This window comes from Gasterosteus aculeatus, chromosome 10, assembly GCF_964276395.1.
Source record: "Gasterosteus aculeatus chromosome 10, fGasAcu3.hap1.1, whole genome shotgun sequence".
In the NCBI taxonomy this organism is placed as follows: domain Eukaryota; kingdom Metazoa; phylum Chordata; class Actinopteri; order Perciformes; family Gasterosteidae; genus Gasterosteus; species Gasterosteus aculeatus.
This window is the reverse complement of record NC_135697.1, coordinates 10,509,228-10,530,769: the sequence shown is the minus strand read 5'-3', so window position 1 is coordinate 10,530,769 and position 21,542 is coordinate 10,509,228. Positions and strand designations below refer to the sequence as shown.

Sequence of the window (21,542 nt, the reverse complement as noted above, 5' to 3'; positions counted from 1 at the left end):
ATGATCGCTGGTTAAAAACCGCGGGTCCATTACTCATGTAGAAAGTCTGTAGTACAATGAAAGGCCCAATAAATATAGTTACTTTTATGGATCAATTAAAGCAAACTCCACAACACACTGACTCGGTCTTTCATTCAGATGGCTAGAATAGAAACTACGGCACAGATACTGCTCACCTTTTATAATCTACACTTAAGATAACGACAACAGAAACACCAGCGCACACTTCCCGCTTTGCCTCAGACACGCAATGAAGCACAGCTGAGACAGTTAAATTTTCAAAGTTTTTTTCGGTTTGGTTTCAAAATAAAGATCACACAATTGTTTAGAGACAATCTACAACAGGAGTTACAAAAAATAGTTGCCCAGGCAATAAGCATACACAGGTTCTGTTAACTATACACATATGGTTACAGGTGTGCTCGTAGTAAATATACACAAGGCTGCTCCAAATGTACACCGCGCTGTGGCGGGCTGCCTCTCTCACCCAAAAGGACATGGACAGTATGATACAGCACTTACAGCACTAGAGAAATGCCAAAAAACACAAGAATCTTCTCTGTACAATTTACCCCTCTGAAAACAGTCATGAATAATAGAAGGGCGTGGGAGGGGCGGGGGGAGAGGAGGGGAGGGGTAAATGAGTAAAAGGTATTTATCCCACCCGGCCAGCGTACCCATACACACGACATTTCGTGGGGTAAAGCATTCCTATAAAAAGATCTTAAAAAAAGGTCAAAAACAAAACAAAAACCTTCAACATAAACCAGAAGACACCACCAGGTCTAACAGAACATGTCCAATTGGGAGTCAGTGGGAGGTCGACGTCTTAAGTTAAGCAGTGACAAGATAAAGATAAAACCAAGCGTGGCGAATCTTTGTACAAGTACTACGCTGTATAGAAAGGGCTTTTCAAAACAAAAATTTGATATTACAATTTACAATATACAACAACTCATATGTCACAACCAAGGAGGTGAGAATATACACTGAAATGCACAGGGTTTTTTTTCTAAGATTTTTCTCAGTGAACATTTTTCTTTTCCTTCTCATACCAAAAAGGGTGGTAAAGCACTTTTACATTACAAGGGTTTACAAATGTACAATTATACAGTCAGAAGTATGTGGTCACTACTAGGATACATTATAGATACAGATTCAACATCAAAAACCAGAAAAACTACAAAGTTTTATATATATATATTTATATATATATGCAAAGGTCTACACCAAGTATACACGTTATATTTATAGAAGCAAGACCAGAAAACGAATCTCCCATGCTAAATGATCTGTCTGCTGGTTAGCCGATGAAGTGTGTGAGTGCGGGTGTTGTCTGTGATTCCGTGACGTCTGACAAATTAAATACTCATTCCATCTCGTAGCGGTGAATTGGATGGGAGGAGAAGGGGACGCTAGGATTGTGTGTGCGGCAGTAGCAAAAAGTGAAATGATTTGAGTTTTACCAAAGGACATGAATGGAAACAAAAAAAGAAAAAAAGGAGGGAGCGGAGCGATGAGCAGAACAGGTCCCATCTCTTCCCACTCCCTGCTCTCCTTCCCTCACTCCGTCAGATCAATGGGCCTGGGCGCAGGTGGGGGAGGGGCAACCATATCTGACAAAAACTAAGGCTGTCTGTAGCAACAGGCTCCTCCCAAAAGGTTGTCATAGAAACAAGGTTGAGGGGGTACTCAATGTCCTCAGTGAGCAGGATTTGTGGGGGGGGGGGGGGGGTCCTGATGCCCTTTGAAGGGTCAGACATCAGGTGGTGGTGGAGGATTTCGCGGCTGGAAAGGGAGGGGAAATCGGTTTACATGATGCCGTTGGGAGGGCCGCAGAGAGGACCCAGGTCAACGCCGTTCTTCATGTAGTATTTCTCCAGCTTGGCCAGGATGTGTTTTCCATACGTGTACTTCCTCAGGGTGGTAACGTGAGGCCGGATCTATACAAAGACAATAACACACATGTTGCAGGTGTCCAGATTGGATATGGGCAGTGTGCACTTCCAACACAGGCTTACTCCCCCTTCCCCCCCTGCATTTTGGTCTGTCACAACAGCAAATCACCCATCAACCAACACATATTTGGAAATCAATGATCACTGGTGCTTATCGCAGCTTCTCTGCCGTTGCCTAGGAAACCACTGAATGCAGTGACCTCGTTAAGCTTTATTGACATCCAGGTAAGTGAAAGGCTGCGATTGTGTGAGGACGAGAGGCAACGCTGAGCGCCAAGCTGATGATGTCAATACATCGGTCTAATGCTAAAGATTTCAGATGAAATACCACGCAAAGAAAACTTTTTAGCGAAACAACCGCTAATAAGACAGCATTGTTATTCGCATACAAAGACGATGTTCTTTCCACCCACCTTGTGCATTACGATCTTGCGCTGGGACGGCTCGGCCACGTCAATCATCTTCTGCACCACGTAGTTGGCGTACTGGTCCTTCATCATGGTGTATAAGGCACTGTGGGGGCCCTCCGTCAGGCTGCACACCTCATCGATCAGCACGGCCCGTTCGGCCCGAGAGGCGTGGGTCACACATTTCTCCACCACATTACTGAAAGCAGGAGGGGAGGGGTAGGTGTCACGGTGCAGTGAAAAGAAGAGACGGAAAAAAAAAATCTGGCAGCGATGGCGCAGAAACAAAAAGAAACCGGTTTCAAAGATAAAATCAAAACCATGCGTTGGTCCTGGAATTTACCTGGCAAACTTGTGCTGGCTCAGTCCCAGTACATTGCCTCGAATTTCCGCCACTATCTTGCTCTTATCTTCAGCTCGGCCGTGCTCCAAAACGTGCTGGATCACATAGTTGCCGTACTGGTCCTAAATAAAACACACCACACAGACACATTCACTGAAACGTGAGGACACCAGCTGGTGCTTCTGACGTAACATGAAATACATAGCCAACTTCACAAATCTAGATTTAGAGAAGTTTTATTTAAAGCCCCTCTGGTCTCTGTGCTGAAAAGCATAACTGGTGGAGGAAGAGAGACAGCAGTGAGAGCTACAGTACGTTGTGTGTTGTACCTGCACCAGCTGCTCTGTGTGTTGATGCAGCTCCTCCAGTATAGGCAGCGTCTGTTCAGGAAGGCAGTGTTCGAGAATGCGCTGAATGACTCGGCAGCCATAAGGGTGAGTGGAGAGGGCGAAGACCTGAAAGATAAACACAATTACACGTTACTTATTTATGACTTACAGACAGCGGTCCTGGAGCGTCGAGCGGTGAGGTTGAACACGGCACTCATTTAGCATTGGTCAAATTGCTGTCCTAGAGGCACAGAAAGTCTCTGGGATTATAGCACCAAATGATCATGGGCATTCTTTCACGCACCCTGCCCACCCCTGCAGGGAGGGTGAAGGCAAGTTCCTTATGTGCCGGCCCCTACACGTACTAATCCCAGTCATCGTGTAGAAAGAAATCCAAATGTGTGAGAAGCAAAGAACTGGGATTTACTCACACAGGAACCAGAGCTTCTTTTAAAATTCAAAACCTTTCATTAGCGTCGTATAAAAGGCGACTGCGTGTACAACATCATTCAAACAATTTATGCTAATGTAACATTTAGCTGGCAGATAGAAGATGGCTGTTGCCACAGGGTTTAGGTTTTCAGTTGCCATGGCAACGTACCCTGTCCCTGGAGGGGACCGAGTGAACGCGCCTATGCACTGTGGCCGCGACAATATGCTTGCTGCCTTGGGGCAGCGTCGGTGTATGCGCGCAGACAAGCGAGCGTGCGGATGTCAGCCGAGAACCGCGCCAACACTTTTCGGGGGTGCACGCTGGCAGAGGTCACCCACCTGTCCCTTGAAGGCGTCTATGATGAAGTGCAGCGCGTGAGGCTGGACGCACTCGATGCACTTCTGGACCACGTGGTTACCGTTCTGGTCCTTCACACACTTCAACACGTGGCCGTCCAGCTCCCGCACCATCTCACTCTGCGGGGAAGGACAGACGGGGGGAAGGGGGGAGAGCAGCGCGGGGGAAGGGAGAGCGGGAAGCAAGAGATGTAATGGTTTGTGAGAAATCAAATATTGCTGGAAAGCATTTTCCAAATCCTCCATTTTTCATTGTCTCAGGGCCCAACAAATAAAAGTGGGATTGAGCAGTTGCACTAGAGATTTTATTGAGGTCCATTAAGGGGAGATGGATCCCTTTCTCTCGCTCCCACACAGACAAACACTTTTACCTTGAAACAACTCAATGTTTCCCGTTGATTTTCAGCTACACTTGTCTTTACACCTGCAGTTCAACATTTGCATTTGAACCGTGGTATCAATAGCCTCATTCATCGTTGATGACAGAGTGCCTGAGAGGTACCTGCTGCTACACAAGGAAGCTCAAACATAAAACCCATAATGTAGAAATGTGCATATCAGCGTACTCGCTGGTTTATCAAGCATTTTGCTATATAAACAGGAATTAGTGATCCATGAGCTGTGAATTATGAGCAGATGGACAGTAGTAGTGATGTAGTGAACTTCTTTACATTTCAAACAATAGTTAGTAATCTTCTTTTCCCCCCCTCGTAGTGACAAGCTAAAATCATAGCAGGGTCATGGCAGAAAAGGTTCAACTACCGTCTCTGTACCACAAAAGGTACAATCTGTTGCCATTGTTAATACTTTCATAGACTACAACGAGAGCTGGTGTACTTACGATGACCTGCTGATCAGAGGGGATGAACTCCAGAGCTTTCTGAATGACCCTGCAGCCGTACATCTGCAGAGCCAGAGACAGCACATGACCTCGGATCCTCTCTGCCAGAGCCAGCTTCTGGTCCAGGCTGCCAAACTGAAACAAACAAAAACACACAAAATAAGGGCTTGTAAACCCTCTAATCCATTTGATGAAACACGCCTCAATACAGTGTATATTACAAAGCAACACAGTCCACAGAAGGACATAAAAGCAGGTGCAGCTCCAGAGAATCAACGACTCAAACGTCCTAATGAAACTATCTTGGCGACTTGGATTATCAGACTCACACACACACACCTCAAAAAACTTCTGGATGACGTAATTTCCAAAGACGTCCACCATCAGCTGGTAGGCCGCCTGCAGGATCTCACTGAAGACGAGCTGGCGCTCTGCTGAACTGGCTCGCTCCAATTTCAACTGGATAAACCTGTTAAGAAACGGAAAGGATGAACATTATAAACAACCACAGATGCCTCTTGTTTGGTTGTTATTTAATAACATTTCTTGGCTTTTGCATGTTTACAAAAGGCCTCAGGACAAAGCCTACTTAGAAAATAAAGTGCATTCCCAAAGTTTGGACGGACCTGAAGACAAAGACTAATAAAAACAGCCGACAGTAACAGAACAATAATGTGAAACAGATGTGCAAAGACAGAGAGAGACTCCTCTAAATCTTTAACCCGAGGGAACAGTAAGACAAAAGGAAATGAAAAAGACAAGAAGAAAACAAGTAGCCTGTGAGGTGAAGTGATGGATGCCAGACAAAAAGCAAAGATAAAAAGAAGTGATGTTGAAGAGACTCTAGAATAAAAACGTCTGGAATGTGCAGACCGAACGTCATGGTGTATTAATAGATCATTTCGGTGGAAAAGTGCATCTGAGGCGCGGCGGGCTCAACCCAGGCAGACACAGAAACCAGAACGCCAAAGTGCTGCCCAGTGGTATTCAATTACACAGTGGTAGTCAATTAAAATTCAATGAGGTCCATTTAGAGACGATTTCCTCACGCAAGATCCGGGACATCACAGTAACTTGTGCTTTGATTCCATATACAAGTGCAATACAGTTGTATTAACGTCCGCATGTCATCAACTCAGTTATCAAAAAAAAAAAAAAAAAAAGAATAAAATCTAAACAATATTTAAGGGGAGTTTTTATATTTACCTGGGTAAATTATGAATAATCTAAGAAAAGGAATTCAAGTTTTAAAAATATCCTTACATAAATGTAAAAATTACTAAATTGCCAGCACTGCAACTTTAATATAAGTTTATTTAGGTTCTAAGTGAAGTCAACAAAAAGGGCACGATATTAATATTATATTTCCTACCTCTTTAAAAGATTCAATTTGTATTCATGGATTAACTTTTTATCTGTGTTTATTAAACAACCCTTTGCAGCTCTATTCACTCAGTTTACGTCACTCTCAGACAGTAAATTCATGACGTAGCTTTCTGATGGTATTGGGCGATTACATTGTTTATTTTCTGTGCCCTAATTTTGTTTGCGTGTGGGTACGATTGGGAACAAGAGCGGCGCTTCACATTGCTATCTTTGATAACCTTCACGGTCTCGAGGCACACTGGCTGAGAACGGTAAATCTTTCTCAGTCGTGAAGCTCGTCACAATAGACACGTTTCATTGTCGAGTTCCATCACGTGATGCGATTTACAACGCAATCAATTGGATGGTACGTTTCCCGGAGGGTAAAGTGCTGCAAAGTCTGGGTAAAACGGCGCCGGTTATAATAGATAATAGATATAATAGATGTTTGGATAATCTCAAACATCTATCATCTCAATCATCTATCATTTTTAGATTCGGGTCAGAGTTCAGTCTTCCTTCTAGTGAACCTTTGTTTAAAAAAAGCCCCGTTGACGGCTGCAGAAGCATTATTTGTGTAGACTCAGTTGAGCAGAAGTTCATGGGACTATTTTCCCATACAGCCTAGTATGGCAACAGTAATAGTTCGAATCACTAATACACACGGCTATGAAAATGATAGGGGTTCAAAATGACAACCTCCTTCAAAGTATCGATGAGCTGTCTATTATCAGTCAAAAAATTGTGCGCGATCCAAACTTACATTCTCTCTCTGGCAGGAGATCCAGGGTCCCCCAGAGAGAGCAGGCTAAATTCGTGCCTTGAATCCTTATTTCTTTTCAGAGGCACAAATTTAAAGGACTCTGTACGGAGTACAAACCTCAAAAGGTGCCACTATAGTCACATGAAGAGGCGGAGGACGACAACTATAAAAATATGACCAAAGCCATAAGATAAGATAAGTTCAGTAAGTGTTGAACCTTGATCAAACACTCAATTGTGAACTTTAATCAAGCTTGTTTTCCAAAACTAATTTACCAATACAGTGAGATTTTGGGATCTACTTGCAGGAAACCGGTGCATTAAGGGTGGCCTGTGTTTTACCAAAGTGGCTTCTATGTGTCTTTTTTCGGCTGAGGTATTATTTGCGCGTGTGTACCTGCTGCCGTGCTGGTCCTGGCTGAACTCCATGATGTGACCGGCAATGTCTCTGAGCTGCAGGTTGGGGTAGCGGTTGTTCCTGAAGTCCTCCAGTAGGCGGCTGCGGCCGGACGGCATCACGTCCGACATGCCGTAGCGTAGCCGTGACGACGGGAACAACTGACTGCTGGGTGAAAAGAGGGAGGAGCCTGAGCTGGTGGCGCTGCGGTACTTGGCTTCTGCTCCTGGAGCTGCAGAGATGAAACGGCCACTGCCATTGGTCAGGCCTCCTGTTGAGTGAGACAGGATAGGGAGGTGGTCGTCAGAAGGGGCGTTATTAAAACTCGGGAGTCCAATAGTGGTCAGACTGGAGAAAATGTTATAATAATAATAATAATAATAATAGGCCTGAACCAAAATTTCAATGGCATGCAAAATATTGAGCAAAACTGAATGCCAATCATTTCCTTGCTATAAATACACAGAAATATCTTAAGAGGGTGGTAATTGCATACATTACAGGCAAAAAAAGTATTTCCTTGGTTTGGTAACAGCAGGCGAGGAATGAATTGCTGCAAGGATTACTTGAATGGGTTAACATGGACTCTTTTAATTTATGACACTGCCGAACCAACATTTTGAGATAATAAAATTTTTGTTAAAGCTATGCAGCACAGAACCCCCCCCCCCCTGTTCATTCTGTTCATTATGGTCAGTTTGTTTGATTGCGGTTTCATCACAAGTGAGCGTTACATTTCCAGAGGCATGATGTTGAAACAACACAACCAATTACATTGTTAATCTCAACAATTGAATCAAAGACACTTACCAAGATTGAGGTTGGAGGAGGAGCTGTGATTGGATAAGGAAGGCGGTGGTGTGAGGGAATGGGAGGGGCCCTGGTTGGGCAGGGGCATTCCCACGGGGCCAGGGGATGGACTGAAGCCCAAGGTGCCGTTGTAGAAGCCTCCATGGCCGATCGGGGTGAGGCTGGAGGGCGTGCGTTTGTACAGCTCACTGTTGCCCGTCAGTGAGTCCCGCCTGGAACCGCTGCCACCACTTGAGTTGGCCACTAGATGGAGACAGAGGTACAACAGACCAACGAAACATTAGTCGACTGATTTCCTCTTTGCTTAATCAATCATCAACAGAATTCATGCAAATCACTTATAGAAAACACTATGAAAAAAGAAATGCCAAACAACTGACCGCTTTGATAAGACTCCAGCAGTAGACTCCGTGGGAAAGGTGTAGTCCTACCTGCAGTGCCGAAGCCTCCGAGCGTGGCCCCCAGTGTGGCACCGAGGGAGGAGGAGGCCTGCTGGCTGAAGCCCAAGGAGGCAGAACCTGGTCCCGGCTGGCCTGAGCCTTGTGAGAAGAGTGAGGAGCTCTGGGAGGATGAGTTCAGGGAGGAGGATCCGTAGAAGGAGCTCCCTCCCAGAGCGCCACCGGGGCCACCCTGCTGCTGAGGCTGCTGGGACGTCATGGCACGAAACGGGCCGTTGGCCCCACCGCCTAGACCACCGTTGGCACCACCCGCGGAGGCTGCTGCTGCTGCGACTGGAGGCGGAAGAAGTTAAACAGGTTGGCCTTCGGTCGTTTACAACAACTCTGAGTAAATGCTGCTTCAGCATTCCAAACAGTTATTCAAACTTATTATTATTAATAATAATAATAATAATTAATTAATAATTAATAATAATTAATTCAAACTTTATTCAAACTTATTGTTGTTGTTTGAGTGCTTTTAAGCATTCCAACAATAAAGTTCTACGTTCGATGCTTTATTCAAATTATTTTTATATTTCTTCCAAACATATTTGAACATAACCATGACATGGTTTCCAAGGTTTTTTTTTCAAATCAACTTTAAGGTCTGCTTCTACTTCAATCTTTCAGCTACAGCCACCATCTAAACTATAAAATGTTGGAAAAACAAACAAACTTTTTTTTCTCTACACTGGAGCCTGAAAACCTAGAGTGGCGAACAGCTTCAGAATCTGGTTCAAAAATATTTCTATTTCCCCCGCATTGCCACAATTTTCACTCTTCGTGCTTCATTCTTGGATCAAATGATAAGAGATGTTGTGGTGGCCGTGGGATTCAACAGACGTATACTTTCGCCCAAAAATATGTAGCTATTTTTTCCAATTCATTTCAGCTTTTCTCATTTCTGTATTTAAAAAAAAAAGAAAAATAAGAAAAAGAAAAGAAAAGTAAATGAAAACCTGGCTCTACGTGCATTGCCATCATACCTGCTTGTGCTGCAGAAGGAGATATGATGACGGAGGCGGGGCCCATGAGGCGGACAGGGCCACTTCGACCTCCAGTGTTGACCACGAGGGCCCCTGTCTGGTCATAGTAGGCTGCAGGGGCCAGGACAGGGTAGCCTGAGAAAGAGAAAGCAACAAATGATTATGCACCTAAATAGAGTTTAACACGTTCTTTCCTTCATGTAGTAACGGGTGTGTTTGGCTGTCGCCGACTGAACAGTTTCATAATTGGGATATCTTCATATCTGTCGTATCTGCAAACACAACTGGATTTGTGTTGAGTTTTGCAGAGCAAAATACCCACCGGGGACTCCTGCTGCTAAGCCTTGCCCGAAGGCAAGGGCTGAGTTGACTGCTGCTGCTGCAACCAGCTGGTCATTCTGCTGATTCTGTTGACCTTGGCTGGGGGTCAAAGGTCGTTGGTTGCCACCAGCACGCATTACCTTAATGAAAAGAAAGGCATTTGAATAGTCGCCAATATACAAATTTTATTTTACAAGATAAAAAGTGACAGAACAACTGAAGACAAGGAGAATAAGCATGACAGCATTTTGGCACCAGCCATCTGACCTGCTGTTGGTTCTGCTGGTTCTGGTTTGCCGCCTGCTGATTGGCAGAGCTGTTGGCTGCAGCAGCCTGCTGCTGGAAAAGGTTGGCAGGGTAGACCCCCCAGGGGGTCACGCCGTAGTACTGGGGAGGCATCACTGCCGGACCTGGAACAAAACATATAACATGAGCCAGGACGACTGTGTGTCCCCTTACTGTGGGACAATGAGTTACGGAGCCAAATGGCCATTTCAGAATCTGGGCCTCACCGAGTGTAGCTGCTGCCGCCAAGCCGGCTGCGTAGGGGTCCGTCCCTGGTGGAGCAGCACTGATGATGTAAGGATTGGGTACAAATGCTTGCGCCAGACCTGAGAAGACAGAAAATGAATTTATAGAAAGCTCACAGCATTAAGTTCTAACACATCATAAACGCCTCAGGAGAACCGCTAACATCTTACTGAGATTCTAATTAAAGTTAATCTGTTGAGGTTTACATTTGGAAATATTCTTTGTGTTAGTTTATCTTTGAGTAGACCTAAGAAATATTAACCCAGCATTTCTAAAAATTTGAGTCCACGTGGCGTTTTTTAGCAATGTCTGTTTTTTTGGTCCAAAATGGAAAGTTAAGACTGCGGCACCTAATGAGTCGCTGTGGTTGAGTCACCAGCACGGATTTACAACGCAATAACTTCCTGTAAATATGAAAGTGCATCTGGAAAGAATTCACAATGCTTCACTTTTCCCACATTTTGTTATGTCACAGCCTTATTCCAAAATGGATTCAATTCAAAATTACACACACAACAACAACAAAATTAAAAAAAGCTTGATCCATCTTTTTTTCTTCAAATTTATTAAAAATAAAGAACGGAAATATTATGTACATATGTATTCACAGACTTTGCTCAGTACTTTGTTGAAGCACCTTTGGCAGCAATTATAGCCGAGTAGCAAGCAAGCTTGGCACACCTGTTCCTGGGCAGTTTCTCCCATTCTTCTTTGCAGAACCGCTATAGTTCCATCGGGTTGGATGGGGAGCGTAGGTGCACAGCCATTTTCAGATCGCTTCAGAGATGTTCAATCGGGCTCAAGTCAGGGCAACCCATTGACAGATCTGTCCCAAAGATGAATTGTCGCCTCAGTCTAAAGGCCAGAGCGCTCTGGCGCAGGTTTTCATCGAGGAGGTCTCTGTGCATTGCTGCAGTCATCTTTACCTCAAGCTCTGTCAGTGACCATCGGGTTCTTAGTCACCTCCCCGACTAAGGTCCTTCTCTCCTGATCGCGCAGTTTGGCTCGACGGCCAACTCTAGGAAGAGTCCTGGTGATTCCATAAGTCTTCCATTTCCAGATGATGGAGGCCACTGTGTTCACGGAGATCTTCAACGATGAAGAAACTTTTTGTACTCTTTGCAAGATCGGTGCTTTGATACAATTCTGTCTGAGGTCTTCAGACAATTCCTTGAACATGATGGCTTGGTTTGTGCTCTGACATGCACAGTGAATTGTGGGACGTGATATAGACCGGTGTGTCCCTCTCTAAATCGTCCAATCAACAGCATATAGCAGGGGGGGACTCCAATCAAGTTGTAGAAACATCTCAAGGACACTCAGGAAACAGGATGCACGTGGGCTCAGTTTTGAGTGTCATGGCAAAGGCTGTGAATAATTACGTACATGTACACTTTGTCATTATGGGGTGTTGTGTAGTCCATTTTGGAACAAGGCTGTATCATGTTGAAAAAGTGAAGCTTTGTGAATACTTTCCAGATACTTTTCCTGGATAATTATACTTTTGGTCTGACATCTCCGGTAAATAAACGGTTACAGATAAAATCATGTGGTTGCACTTTCCATTCAGTTTTGAAGCCTCCTGTAGTGATAAAAGGTGTATGTATTGGCCTATTGCATTCCCACCATTACTAAACCCCTGCCTGAAAGGTCTTACATCAGTGAGAATAATAGAAACAAAAATAAGACATATTTTTCAAAACCCCCTTTCATTTAATTTGTGTCAGTTTAAGATAAACTTTGCCAACTTTCAACTGAGTCCCCACTCACCTGCTGGCAAAGGTCTGAGGGCTAAAGTCCACAGGATGAGAGGGGAGCTTCGAGACCTGATAACATTAAAAAGGACGCCGAACCCTTAATTAGCATATATTGGGATCGCCACTAACAAATTCCGCATTTATATGCAACGGGACAGGACTTGGGTATCGGCAGCGTTCCGGTTTCCGTTTGCACGCCGACTAGTGTTCACCAATCCGGTTGTCTCTGAACTCCCGTCTCGTGAGAGCTGATCGGTCCTGTGACCGCCCGCAGTGACCCACTGTGAGCATGCACTTTAACATATGACCGTGACACAAGCACTCGCTTACCAATGTGAGACTGCTGTGCTGCTGCCAAGGCGTACTGCTGCTGCTGGGCAGCCGTTAACTGCTGCACTGCTAGTGCGTTGTTTCTCTGGAACAGCTGCAAAGGCAAGAACGGCAGGTGAATAACCCTTGAATATCATGCAGATGATCACATTGGCATCGAGGTACGAGACTAAATATTGCAATATGGACACGATGATGTCTTTTCCCGGTTCCTGAGGCTGCGTTTACAGGTAAAGGATGTAATTTCCTGTGATTTTCTCCCCTACATCCAGGTCTAATGAAGAGCAAATGACGAATCTTTATACACAAGTCATCGCCTGTTGCTCTCACCTGCTGCTGGTTGGCGTAATCAAATAGACCCACGGTGGGGGCGTTGTCCATGGGCATCTGGGAGTTGTAGTCAAACTGCAGCGGCTCCATCACTGACTCCATCGGGTCCATGGCGACGCCACCTTGTTCCACGCCAGAGAAGTCTTCGGGAGGTTTGGGGCCTCCACCCATGGGTGTCATGCCATCAGCCCCTACGCCCCCGGGACCTCCAAGCAGGTCCCCCTCAGGACCAGGGACCGGCATATTGCCTGGGGGGCGACTAAAGAGAGGAGAGTGGGAGGAGGAGTTCAGTTTACATCTCAAAGTCTACATTTAAAACCAGGAGCATTTCAAGCGAGTGCGTCTCGTTCCCGCCGAGTCTTACCCAAACTCTTTGACATCGACGTCGAGGCCGTTCTGCACAGGCAGCCCGTTGGGGTTGATGACGTCGTTGATTACATCAGCTTCAACCTCGGTCAACTCTTTCAGTTTCTCCCCTTCAAATGTTGCCTTAGGCTTCTCCCGCTTCTCCTCCTCCACCTCTCCATCCCGCTGTCCCTGTGCAACGGAGAGAAAAGACAGATAGCAGTGTCAGTGAAAAGCGGAAATATAGAGGCGCAGAATATGTGATCGATGGCAAAACACACAGAGTGGGGAAGGACAAACTGACATGGACGAGGTGAATGACATGTCCCCTTTTGACCATCACAGGCTGAAAGAGGACAAGCAGTGAACAATAACCAAATCAAAATAGTGACCTGAGGATAATAAAAGTGATGAGGAACTTACATAAGGTCCTTTTCTGAGGCAGGAATCTAGTTTTTCAGCCGGCGAGGAGGAGAGGACATACTCCACCATGCTCACTCCCAGCCCTCCACTCTCAGAGCGCGGTGACATCACCGAGCCCACCCCGACTTCCCCACCGCCATGGAAACCTTGCCCCGGCCGACGGGACACCATGATTGGCTGAGACACGGAGTGATCTAACATGACAGAAAGAGGGACGTTGGACAGCATTCATGCACAGCAGAAAACTTCAGGCATGAAACGGATATCTTCCAACACAGAACAACAATTAACGTGATCATATTTTAAATTTGGTCAAAACTTCCCATTTCCCTTTTGCATTGTTGCATATTTTATGCAAGTGAGACTGGACATTCTGAAAACGCCTGACTGTTGCGTATGCCCCTAACATCCTCATAATCAACCATAAATATGAATGCGCTGGGCTCCGGCTGGTCTAGAAAGCAAGGAGCGGTCTCCTTTACAGTAATTTCGGATCGTGACCCGACAGTAGGCGTCTCCATTCATGTAGTATTGGAGCTTTATTTTACCAAACCCGTTTCAATTTTGTCAGTCTAATTATAATCCCATTAATAAACTCTTTGGCCTACAGCTGCATTGGGATCAGCTAAATTGCCTTTATTGGAGGTTTCCTAAAAATGTTACCACCTTATGAGCCCAGGTGTTTTTCTTTGTCTCCTTGGACAATCGGCCAGTCAGTTCATTTCACGTGAAGTAATAGTAAGACATTCACCATAAGCAACGAGGAAGAACGCAGCCTTTTAGTTTTATGAAAACACAGTTTTGTATTCCCTGCCTTGCTCTACAGCTAAAAACGTAAGTACAATTGAGGTTGCAAACTGCTTCTAGCTGCATTTTGTTAATATGACACAACATGAATCTGTGAGAAAAAACGAGGGATGTTTTTAAATCATCTTTTGATTTTGAGAAGAATCTAAATGTTCAAGACCACACAGTGATTGTTCTGTCGGTTTCACGACGTGCTAGTGAAACCAAACTATTGTGTCTATTAACAACCGAAGACCGAATGGTACATACCAGAGGCCCCCCATGCACTGTCCCTCCACTGGTCTAGAAAGATCCCTTTAGGTCCGTCCTTCCCAGAGTCGTCCGTCTCCCAGAACTTCTTACCAGGTAGCATCTGCTGCAAACCCATAGGAAACAAGGTGAAAATGGTTGCACATGCAACAGAATACAAACAAACAAATGCAGCAAAAAAACGACGAGGTTGTATATCTGGCCACGTGAACAGAATGGCTACCAAATCTCACCAACAGGATAACCATCAGAATGTCTTTTGCTTTCATGTCTAGTTTCCAGCGCTGCATTCACTGTAATAAAAAAATATTTTTTTGTCTCGTCTTCAGTCATCTGGCCATTTCCCTCGTGTTTACAATTGAGTGAAATTGAATAAAAGTAAACTTGTCCAACATTGGATTTATAAAAATGAACACTGATTGAAAAACAATTTAAGCCAGTGTCTAATATTAACCATTAAAAAATAGTTAGGGCCGGTTATTAAAAAGGCTTTTATCATCGGTTTTTGAAGTGTTTGGACTCAGAGACTCAAGCAACTAAGCAGCAGTTAACTTGAGTTTCTCTCAATCACCCGCTTCACTTTCTATTAGTCAGCATCTTCCCAACTTCGACTGGCTGTTCAGAACATGTGACCAGTACCTTCTGGCAACAGGAAACGCTTTGTTGCATGGTCATTCATCTGCCATTTGGAGATTATTTTTCCAAGATGTTACTACATCCCATCACAGATCTATTTCAGTCCATCGCAGCCAAACAATGTTCACCAAATACGAGAGAAAAAAAATTGAAATAAAGAGATCAACGAGCCAAAACTATTTGTCGGCAATGGTGCAACATGATCAGAATTACAGAGTGTAGATTGAGTTCACACCAACAGCCAGTGTAAATAAAAAAAAACCTGCTTGCCTCTCATCTTTCAGAGCTTTTACTTAAGAACAATGCCCCACTATTGTACTCCACGTATTGGGGAAAGGCCTTCAAGTAGGCCACTGATTTCCTATTTCCTGTAATTCCAGTTTGGACTCTGGGATTAATCCAGCTCAACAGCATGAATGCGTTTGTTCAGCCGTGTGCCCAAGTCACAAAACACCCACATGTTGACATGAATCTCATTTTACGCCGTATAATCCAGCCAGTTTCAATGTAAAACCTGTGCTTGAATGCCGCGAGAAACACGTCCCATAATGCTCCATTATCAGGTTACATGGTCTCGGAAATCGCCTTCCAGACCATAGACAACCCGCAATGCTAAACAGGACGTCTCACCTCTCCCATGGCGCGTCCCTCCAGAGCCAGAGCCTGAAAGTCATGGTTCAGCTCGTCCATGGATCGCACCTGCTGACAGAGAGTACCAGTCATGTGACTCAAACTTTAATGCACAGACATAAGGCCAGTTTAAATCAGGCTCATTCGTAAGTGCCTTCAGAGACAACAGTTGATTACACTGAAACAGACATTTTTCCAGTAATTAAAAGATTGACATCAAAATTATATAGTCTTTGAGACTTGAAACTGATTTTTTTCACCCTCACCCTGCACTTAACCTGACAGAAGTCACAGTATTTTGTGAAAATGGCTGCATTTCATGGTTACATAACGTTTTCGGTGTAGTAATGTCTCTGTGACTTTGTACCAGCACACAGTATAATCAGCAAAAACACTTACAACATCAGTGTCCCAACTTGTACAACACACGCATACGCACAGACACACACCTGGCTGTCATGGATGTTGTCTCCAGTGGGCCAGCGATGTTTGCCAGGTTGTTCACCGTGCTGCCGCTGGAAGAAATAGTCCACCATGGCATCGTCCTGGGAGCGTCCAGCACCCGCCACACCCTTAGAAACAGACACACGTTATCCTGTAATTACTAACAACTGTAACAGGCAGACAGTTGGTGACTTGCAGATATAGGCTGGATTTGAAATATTTATCTACCCATCTTTTATAGTGTTGATTATTTACAAAAACACAAATGAATGAATTCAAATATAATATAGAAAATACCACCATGTATAGTCTGACTGCAATGCCTATTACATGTTTTGTGTATAGTAAAACTAAAATATGATTATCTAATGTTCTCAGCAAGAGTATTTCAAAGTCTCTGTGCTCCAATGAAAAATGCACAATTCATTAGTCTCTAGGTTTAGAACATGGGACGAAACTGGTTTGTTATTATAATCAATCTACTTGACATGATGAAGAAAAGAAAGGACCAGTGGAAACAATCGGACCACATGTTGGAGGAAAGATTTGTTATGGGAGTTTCCAGACTGAACCGCAAATCGCCAAAACAGCACCATTGCTTGAACTATTTAGGCTACATCCTCTTTCCAAAACTCAAAGGATGCAGAATTTTTTCATTGATAGACGGTTGACTTCCTCTCTTAAGTTACGTTCTCCACAATACACCACGACCGAAGAATTCATGTTTTAAAACGTATTTTTCAAGAAGAAACATTTTAGAAATTCTTAGGCAATTATCTTTACTTAAAAGTTCTTTCACTAATAAATCAAAAATTACCATCATAAGAGACCAGCATCAAAAAATAAATAAATCAGCTGCAACAAATTAGATCTGCTTTAAATAAAGTGAACAGTTACACCTGAATTACTGCTCTTCATCCTGTGTTGTTATAATTTTTTCTACCTCATAATAAGCAGTTTCCGTAGAATTGACACCAATTAGTGGGCTGAAAACAACTCACTACTATTATGTTTATGTAATTATCTGTTTTAATGATCAGCAGAAAATGACAATCAATGTTGCTAATAGTTACTTAGTAAAGTAAGATGTCTACATTTTCCGACTCCTACAGACTGATTTGGTAGTTTTGAACTGAATGGAAACTTTTTCTTTCCCAACGATAAGGATCTTGGCCTGAGAAGCTCGGCCAAGTGATGTGAACTAATGAACGGAGAGATTGTGAGACGGTTTGAGAGAAGGAGAATCCGAATAACTACATCAATATACATGACACTTAAATGGCTGCAAAAGTACAGACTGTGCAGCCAAACATAAAAGATATGTTTGTCAATTAATGAATAAAATAAGTTAAGATATTATGGCGGTGGGCTTTACCTGCTGGCTGGGGGGCACGGCCTGAGGGGTCTGCCCTGTTGGAGGGGCATGTCCTCCGCTGCTCAGCACCACGGGCATGCTGGGGGATGTACTTCTATGGTGGGGGCTGAATGAATCCTGCCAGAGCACTGCTTTACTCTTCAACACACACACACTGCTCATTCCACCACAGCCTGTGCAGAGGGAAACACATCTGTCAGGCAAGCACAGACAACATACATTGAGCTAACAAACATTTTTTGATCAGCTCGGACCAGTTTGACACAGCGACCAAAAGTTAGCGTTGCACTAAAAAATAAATAATAAACAATTGCAAACAAATCTGTTGCAGAGCTGTTTTATTAACTGTATTTGTGTACCTAATAAACTGGCATGTGAGTGTGGTTTTAGCACGCAAACCTGTTGTGATAGCTGAATCACTAATTAGATTAATGTTATCGGAATAATCTTTGTAACTCTTCAGCAATTACACATGTACTTTTTTGAAGTCCTTATGTCAGCTCCTACTGTAATAACTAACAAAGACGAGCTATGAAGCATGTGCTACAAACGCACAAAAAACAACTGTGGTGGCAGTCTGACAAAAGACAAAATATGTAGTAAAACAAGTAGGGAGCGTAATCCAAAAATGGTTTCTGATCAGAGTCCAGTGCTGCTGTTCTACGACTATGAATACATCAGTCCAACAGGAATAAAGCAAGTAAGCACATCATAGTAAGGTCAAATAGCCTTTTAGAGAGTAGAAAAAATAGAGTTTTTCCTCCCTGCTCATCAGTAATGGTAGACTGAATATTTCAAAACTAAATACTATATTGATTCTGCAAAAACACTTTGCAGAATCAATACAAATGGAACACAAATGGCACCTATCAAAGGGAACATAAATAGTCTAATGTGATACTAAATGTACTGAATTTTGTATGATGCAGCTACATTAAACTAGAAATTAATCGCATAATATATCCGGCATTCTAGGTGCAAAATGGGTGGCTTTCTACCATTAAAACTACCCAATTGAAAATAATCAGAAGGAAGAGAAGAGAGATCTGGAAGCTACAGATATGAACAGGATCCCGTCACAAGCCAAGCGAGCAGGCCGGCGTTTCAACTCAAAACCTGCCCAGCAGTCAACTTTACACTACCGCTCTGAGGCGTCACCCAAACATATCTAACTGGACCACAGAGATTAAAGTTTCACCGTATATTAATATATAAAGTCTATAGCTCATTTCCCAATGGAAAAAAATGACTAACAATTCTGCAGTAGTTTGTTACTTATCCACTCTTTCTCATTCCAGCAGTGATGGAACACGGTCTTCTGAAGCTATTTGCATTGAAGTGAATTAAGTTAAATCTAATAAACAGGAGTTTGCAAACGTACGGTGTTTTTTTTGTTGTTGTTTTATACAGCGCAAGACATTTCGTATTCTCTCCTCAAAGCCATCAGACGCCAGTCAGACAACAGTGATTTTGACTCGCTGATGGCTGGAAAACGTAGTCCCTTCCAACTTGACAACCAAAATAAAACTCACACAACCCGTTCTCGGTTAACGTTTCCATTGCGATCAAAAGAAAGTAACCACCACATTCATCAACTGCTAATCCTTTTACTGCTGCCGCCCGGCACGTCTTTGACCATTTTGGAGAGTGTATATATTAAACATAGTTTGGCCATTTGCCCCAGAGATCTGCACGTTAGTCACAAATGTGTTACACTTCTCGGGTTCAAGATGTTCTTTTCAAAGCAACGTGGTTGGTACAAAAACTTGTAAAGGCACAGCTTTGGGTGTTAGGTGGTTGCAGATCACCCCTCATTGTAGAAGTTCACACTGTCATAGCTGATATGTCATACCACAACAAGAAAACATACATACAACAACATTTAGTGGTGCTTTGTTGTGTGTTTTACTGAGAGGGGTCTCAAATATAAGCAAGAGTAGACTCAAATTAAAAATCACTTGTAAGTTAAACACAATAATATTCAACAGCACCGCAAGCTACGTCCTCAAAATGACCACGATCTTGAATAATCAGTACAGAAATATTACCTGTAAGCGACAGCAGTACATTAAAGAACATATTCCTGTTGAACTTCAAACTAATTGTTTTGTGTAAAGGGGAATTATTAAAAAGTAGCAGTGGATTTGCACACCGCAGGATAACGACTATATTTGCCAAGATGATTAGGACAAACTAGCGATCTGAAGGCACCTGCCATATAACCTGGATGAAAGGGTGGTGGGCAGAGTGACATGTGAGCGCTCATAAACCAGAGAAACGTGCAATGTGCACAGGACACAATCGCCTGTGGTCATGGCCAAAAAAACCTTGAGTGGTCTAAGAGTCCCAGAGGGTTATCATTTGTATTTTACAACCTGACCTTCTCCAGCCAGCTCTAATCCCTCTGTTAGAATGAACAGTGTCTGTCTGACATAGTGAATCCTCACACGTTTGGCAGCTTTCACTGAAGTATGTATAAACCCACGTTCAACACATCACAGCCATAAAAATACAAAAAATACACGCTGACCGGCTGAACGGGACAAAAACAAACCAGCTTGCGACGGGATCGTCCACATGCGTGCGGGTTTTTTTCCTGCTCCGCTCCTCGTTGAGCAACGCGGAGGAGATAATAGCTCATTTCCTCCGCTTCATCTCCAGATCAGGTAGAGAAACACCCGGAAATCCACATCACTGTGGCCATTCCCCGGAGCGAAACGCACACGGCACGGTTCGGCTACAGGTTTGAACCCGGAGACACGACAACGGGCGCCGTGTCTCCGGGTCGATCGGTATTCAATACCGGGGGATCAAACCACCGCATACCGGGCGCAGGCAGGGGTGTGACAAGACGAGCAGGCGACCTGCGGCCAGCAGGAGATAACGTTAGGTGTCTTAAGGCAGAGCGAACAGTTCCCCCCCTCCCGACAGACATGACACAACAAAACGGAAGCTCGGTGAACGAGGTCGCCGCCGGTCTACTGGCTGTTTTATGCCCACGAGTCTGCGTTCACCAGACGGCGGTCTGCGAGATATTGTGACGGGGTTCCCTGCCGGTGTCTACCGACAATAACACGGCCTCCCGACGCAAGCTCAGACCGGGCGAGCCGGCGGACAAACACGGGCTCCGCGTAATGTTTTTAACGGGGACGATGGTGCCCTGACGTCAACGCCCTCTTATTGAGGAGTACACCGGGGTGTCCACCTGTCAGCCGGGCCTGCGGCCCCACAGGTTCCCGTGACGGGGCGGGGATGCTAAACAAAGGCCCCGAGAGCCGTCTGGAGCGGAAGACCGACACAACGGGAGGAAGGAGGCAGACAGCGAACAGAGGTAGCCGCCTCTGCGGCTCATAAGACTGCCGTTTAGCCCCTCTCAGTGCCGCCATTGTTACGATACCCGCACCGACGCGTCGATAAGGACGGCGCGGCGCTCCCGAAACCGGGAAGCCGTGATACTCACCGGCGGAGAGGGAGGATGGACGCGGATTTCAGCCCCGGTTTCTCTTTGACACCCCAGCCTTTCACTCCAACAACATGGCGGCTCAACGGAGGAGCAGGCGAGAGCGCTGCATGCTGGGAAGGCATGAGAGAGAGCGTGCGGTTCATTGCGCCAACCGGGAGGGGAGGGGAGGGGAGGGGAATGGGGGGGGGGGGTCACACTGGACCGATCTCTTTGTTGTGTTTGTCTATTTTCATTGTGGGGTGCAGTTTTTATTCACATTATTTGTCAATGGAGTAAAAAAAATAGCATTCGCTGCACAGCCGTAGTGTCGACGTCCACGAAATAAACTGCGCAAACCTACAATATAAACTAAATGGCAATATATGCATAAATGTTTATATATTTTAATATGACGTTGGTGGTACTTGCAGTAGAACACACTGTGGAAATACATTGAAGTTGTATACTTGTATATTGGGTATGCATATAGCGGGG

The 21,542-nt window shown here is 44.4% G+C and overlaps 1 protein-coding gene across 8 annotated transcripts; it reads right to left on the bottom strand.

The window, feature by feature from the left end:
- Positions 1-270: 270 nt before the first annotated feature.
- pum1 (pumilio RNA-binding family member 1) lies at positions 271-21,230 on the bottom strand. Of its 8 annotated transcripts, none has more exons than XM_040189512.2 (23): positions 21,066-21,230; positions 17,606-17,778; positions 16,236-16,358; positions 15,787-15,855; positions 14,521-14,626; positions 13,465-13,658; positions 13,061-13,233; positions 12,697-12,955; positions 12,367-12,460; positions 10,261-10,359; positions 10,016-10,158; positions 9,750-9,888; positions 9,428-9,562; positions 8,382-8,732; positions 8,002-8,244; positions 7,192-7,462; positions 5,007-5,136; positions 4,668-4,802; positions 3,809-3,946; positions 3,038-3,163; positions 2,709-2,830; positions 2,372-2,564; positions 271-1,943 (listed from the first exon to the last, which is right to left on the bottom strand). In XM_040189512.2, the coding sequence occupies exons 2-23, from the start codon at positions 17,765-17,767 to the stop codon at positions 1,812-1,814; spliced, it is 3,537 nt and encodes a 1,178-aa protein (XP_040045446.2). In that variant the 5' UTR covers positions 17,768-17,778; positions 21,066-21,230; the 3' UTR covers positions 271-1,811. The 8 variants fall into 8 exon arrangements, with proteins under 8 accessions (XP_040045446.2, XP_040045450.2, XP_040045445.2 ...); XM_040189516.2 differs by having other exon boundaries at positions 8,433-8,732; XM_040189511.2 differs by having other exon boundaries at positions 15,787-15,858; positions 21,066-21,227.
- Positions 21,231-21,542: the final 312 nt, after the last annotated feature.

Coding starts and splice junctions, on each gene's coding strand:
- pum1 (XM_040189511.2), bottom strand. CDS start 17,767: ATGAGCAGTGTGTGTGTGTTGAAGAGTAAAGCAGTGCTCTGGCAGGAT. Junction 12,461..12,696: donor ATTACGCCAACCAGCAGCAG/GTGAGAGCAACA, acceptor TTGCCTTTGCAG/CTGTTCCAGAGAAACAACGC. Junction 7,463..8,001: donor CTCCTCCAACCTCAATCTTG/GTAAGTGTCTTT, acceptor CTCACTCAACAG/GAGGCCTGACCAATGGCAGT.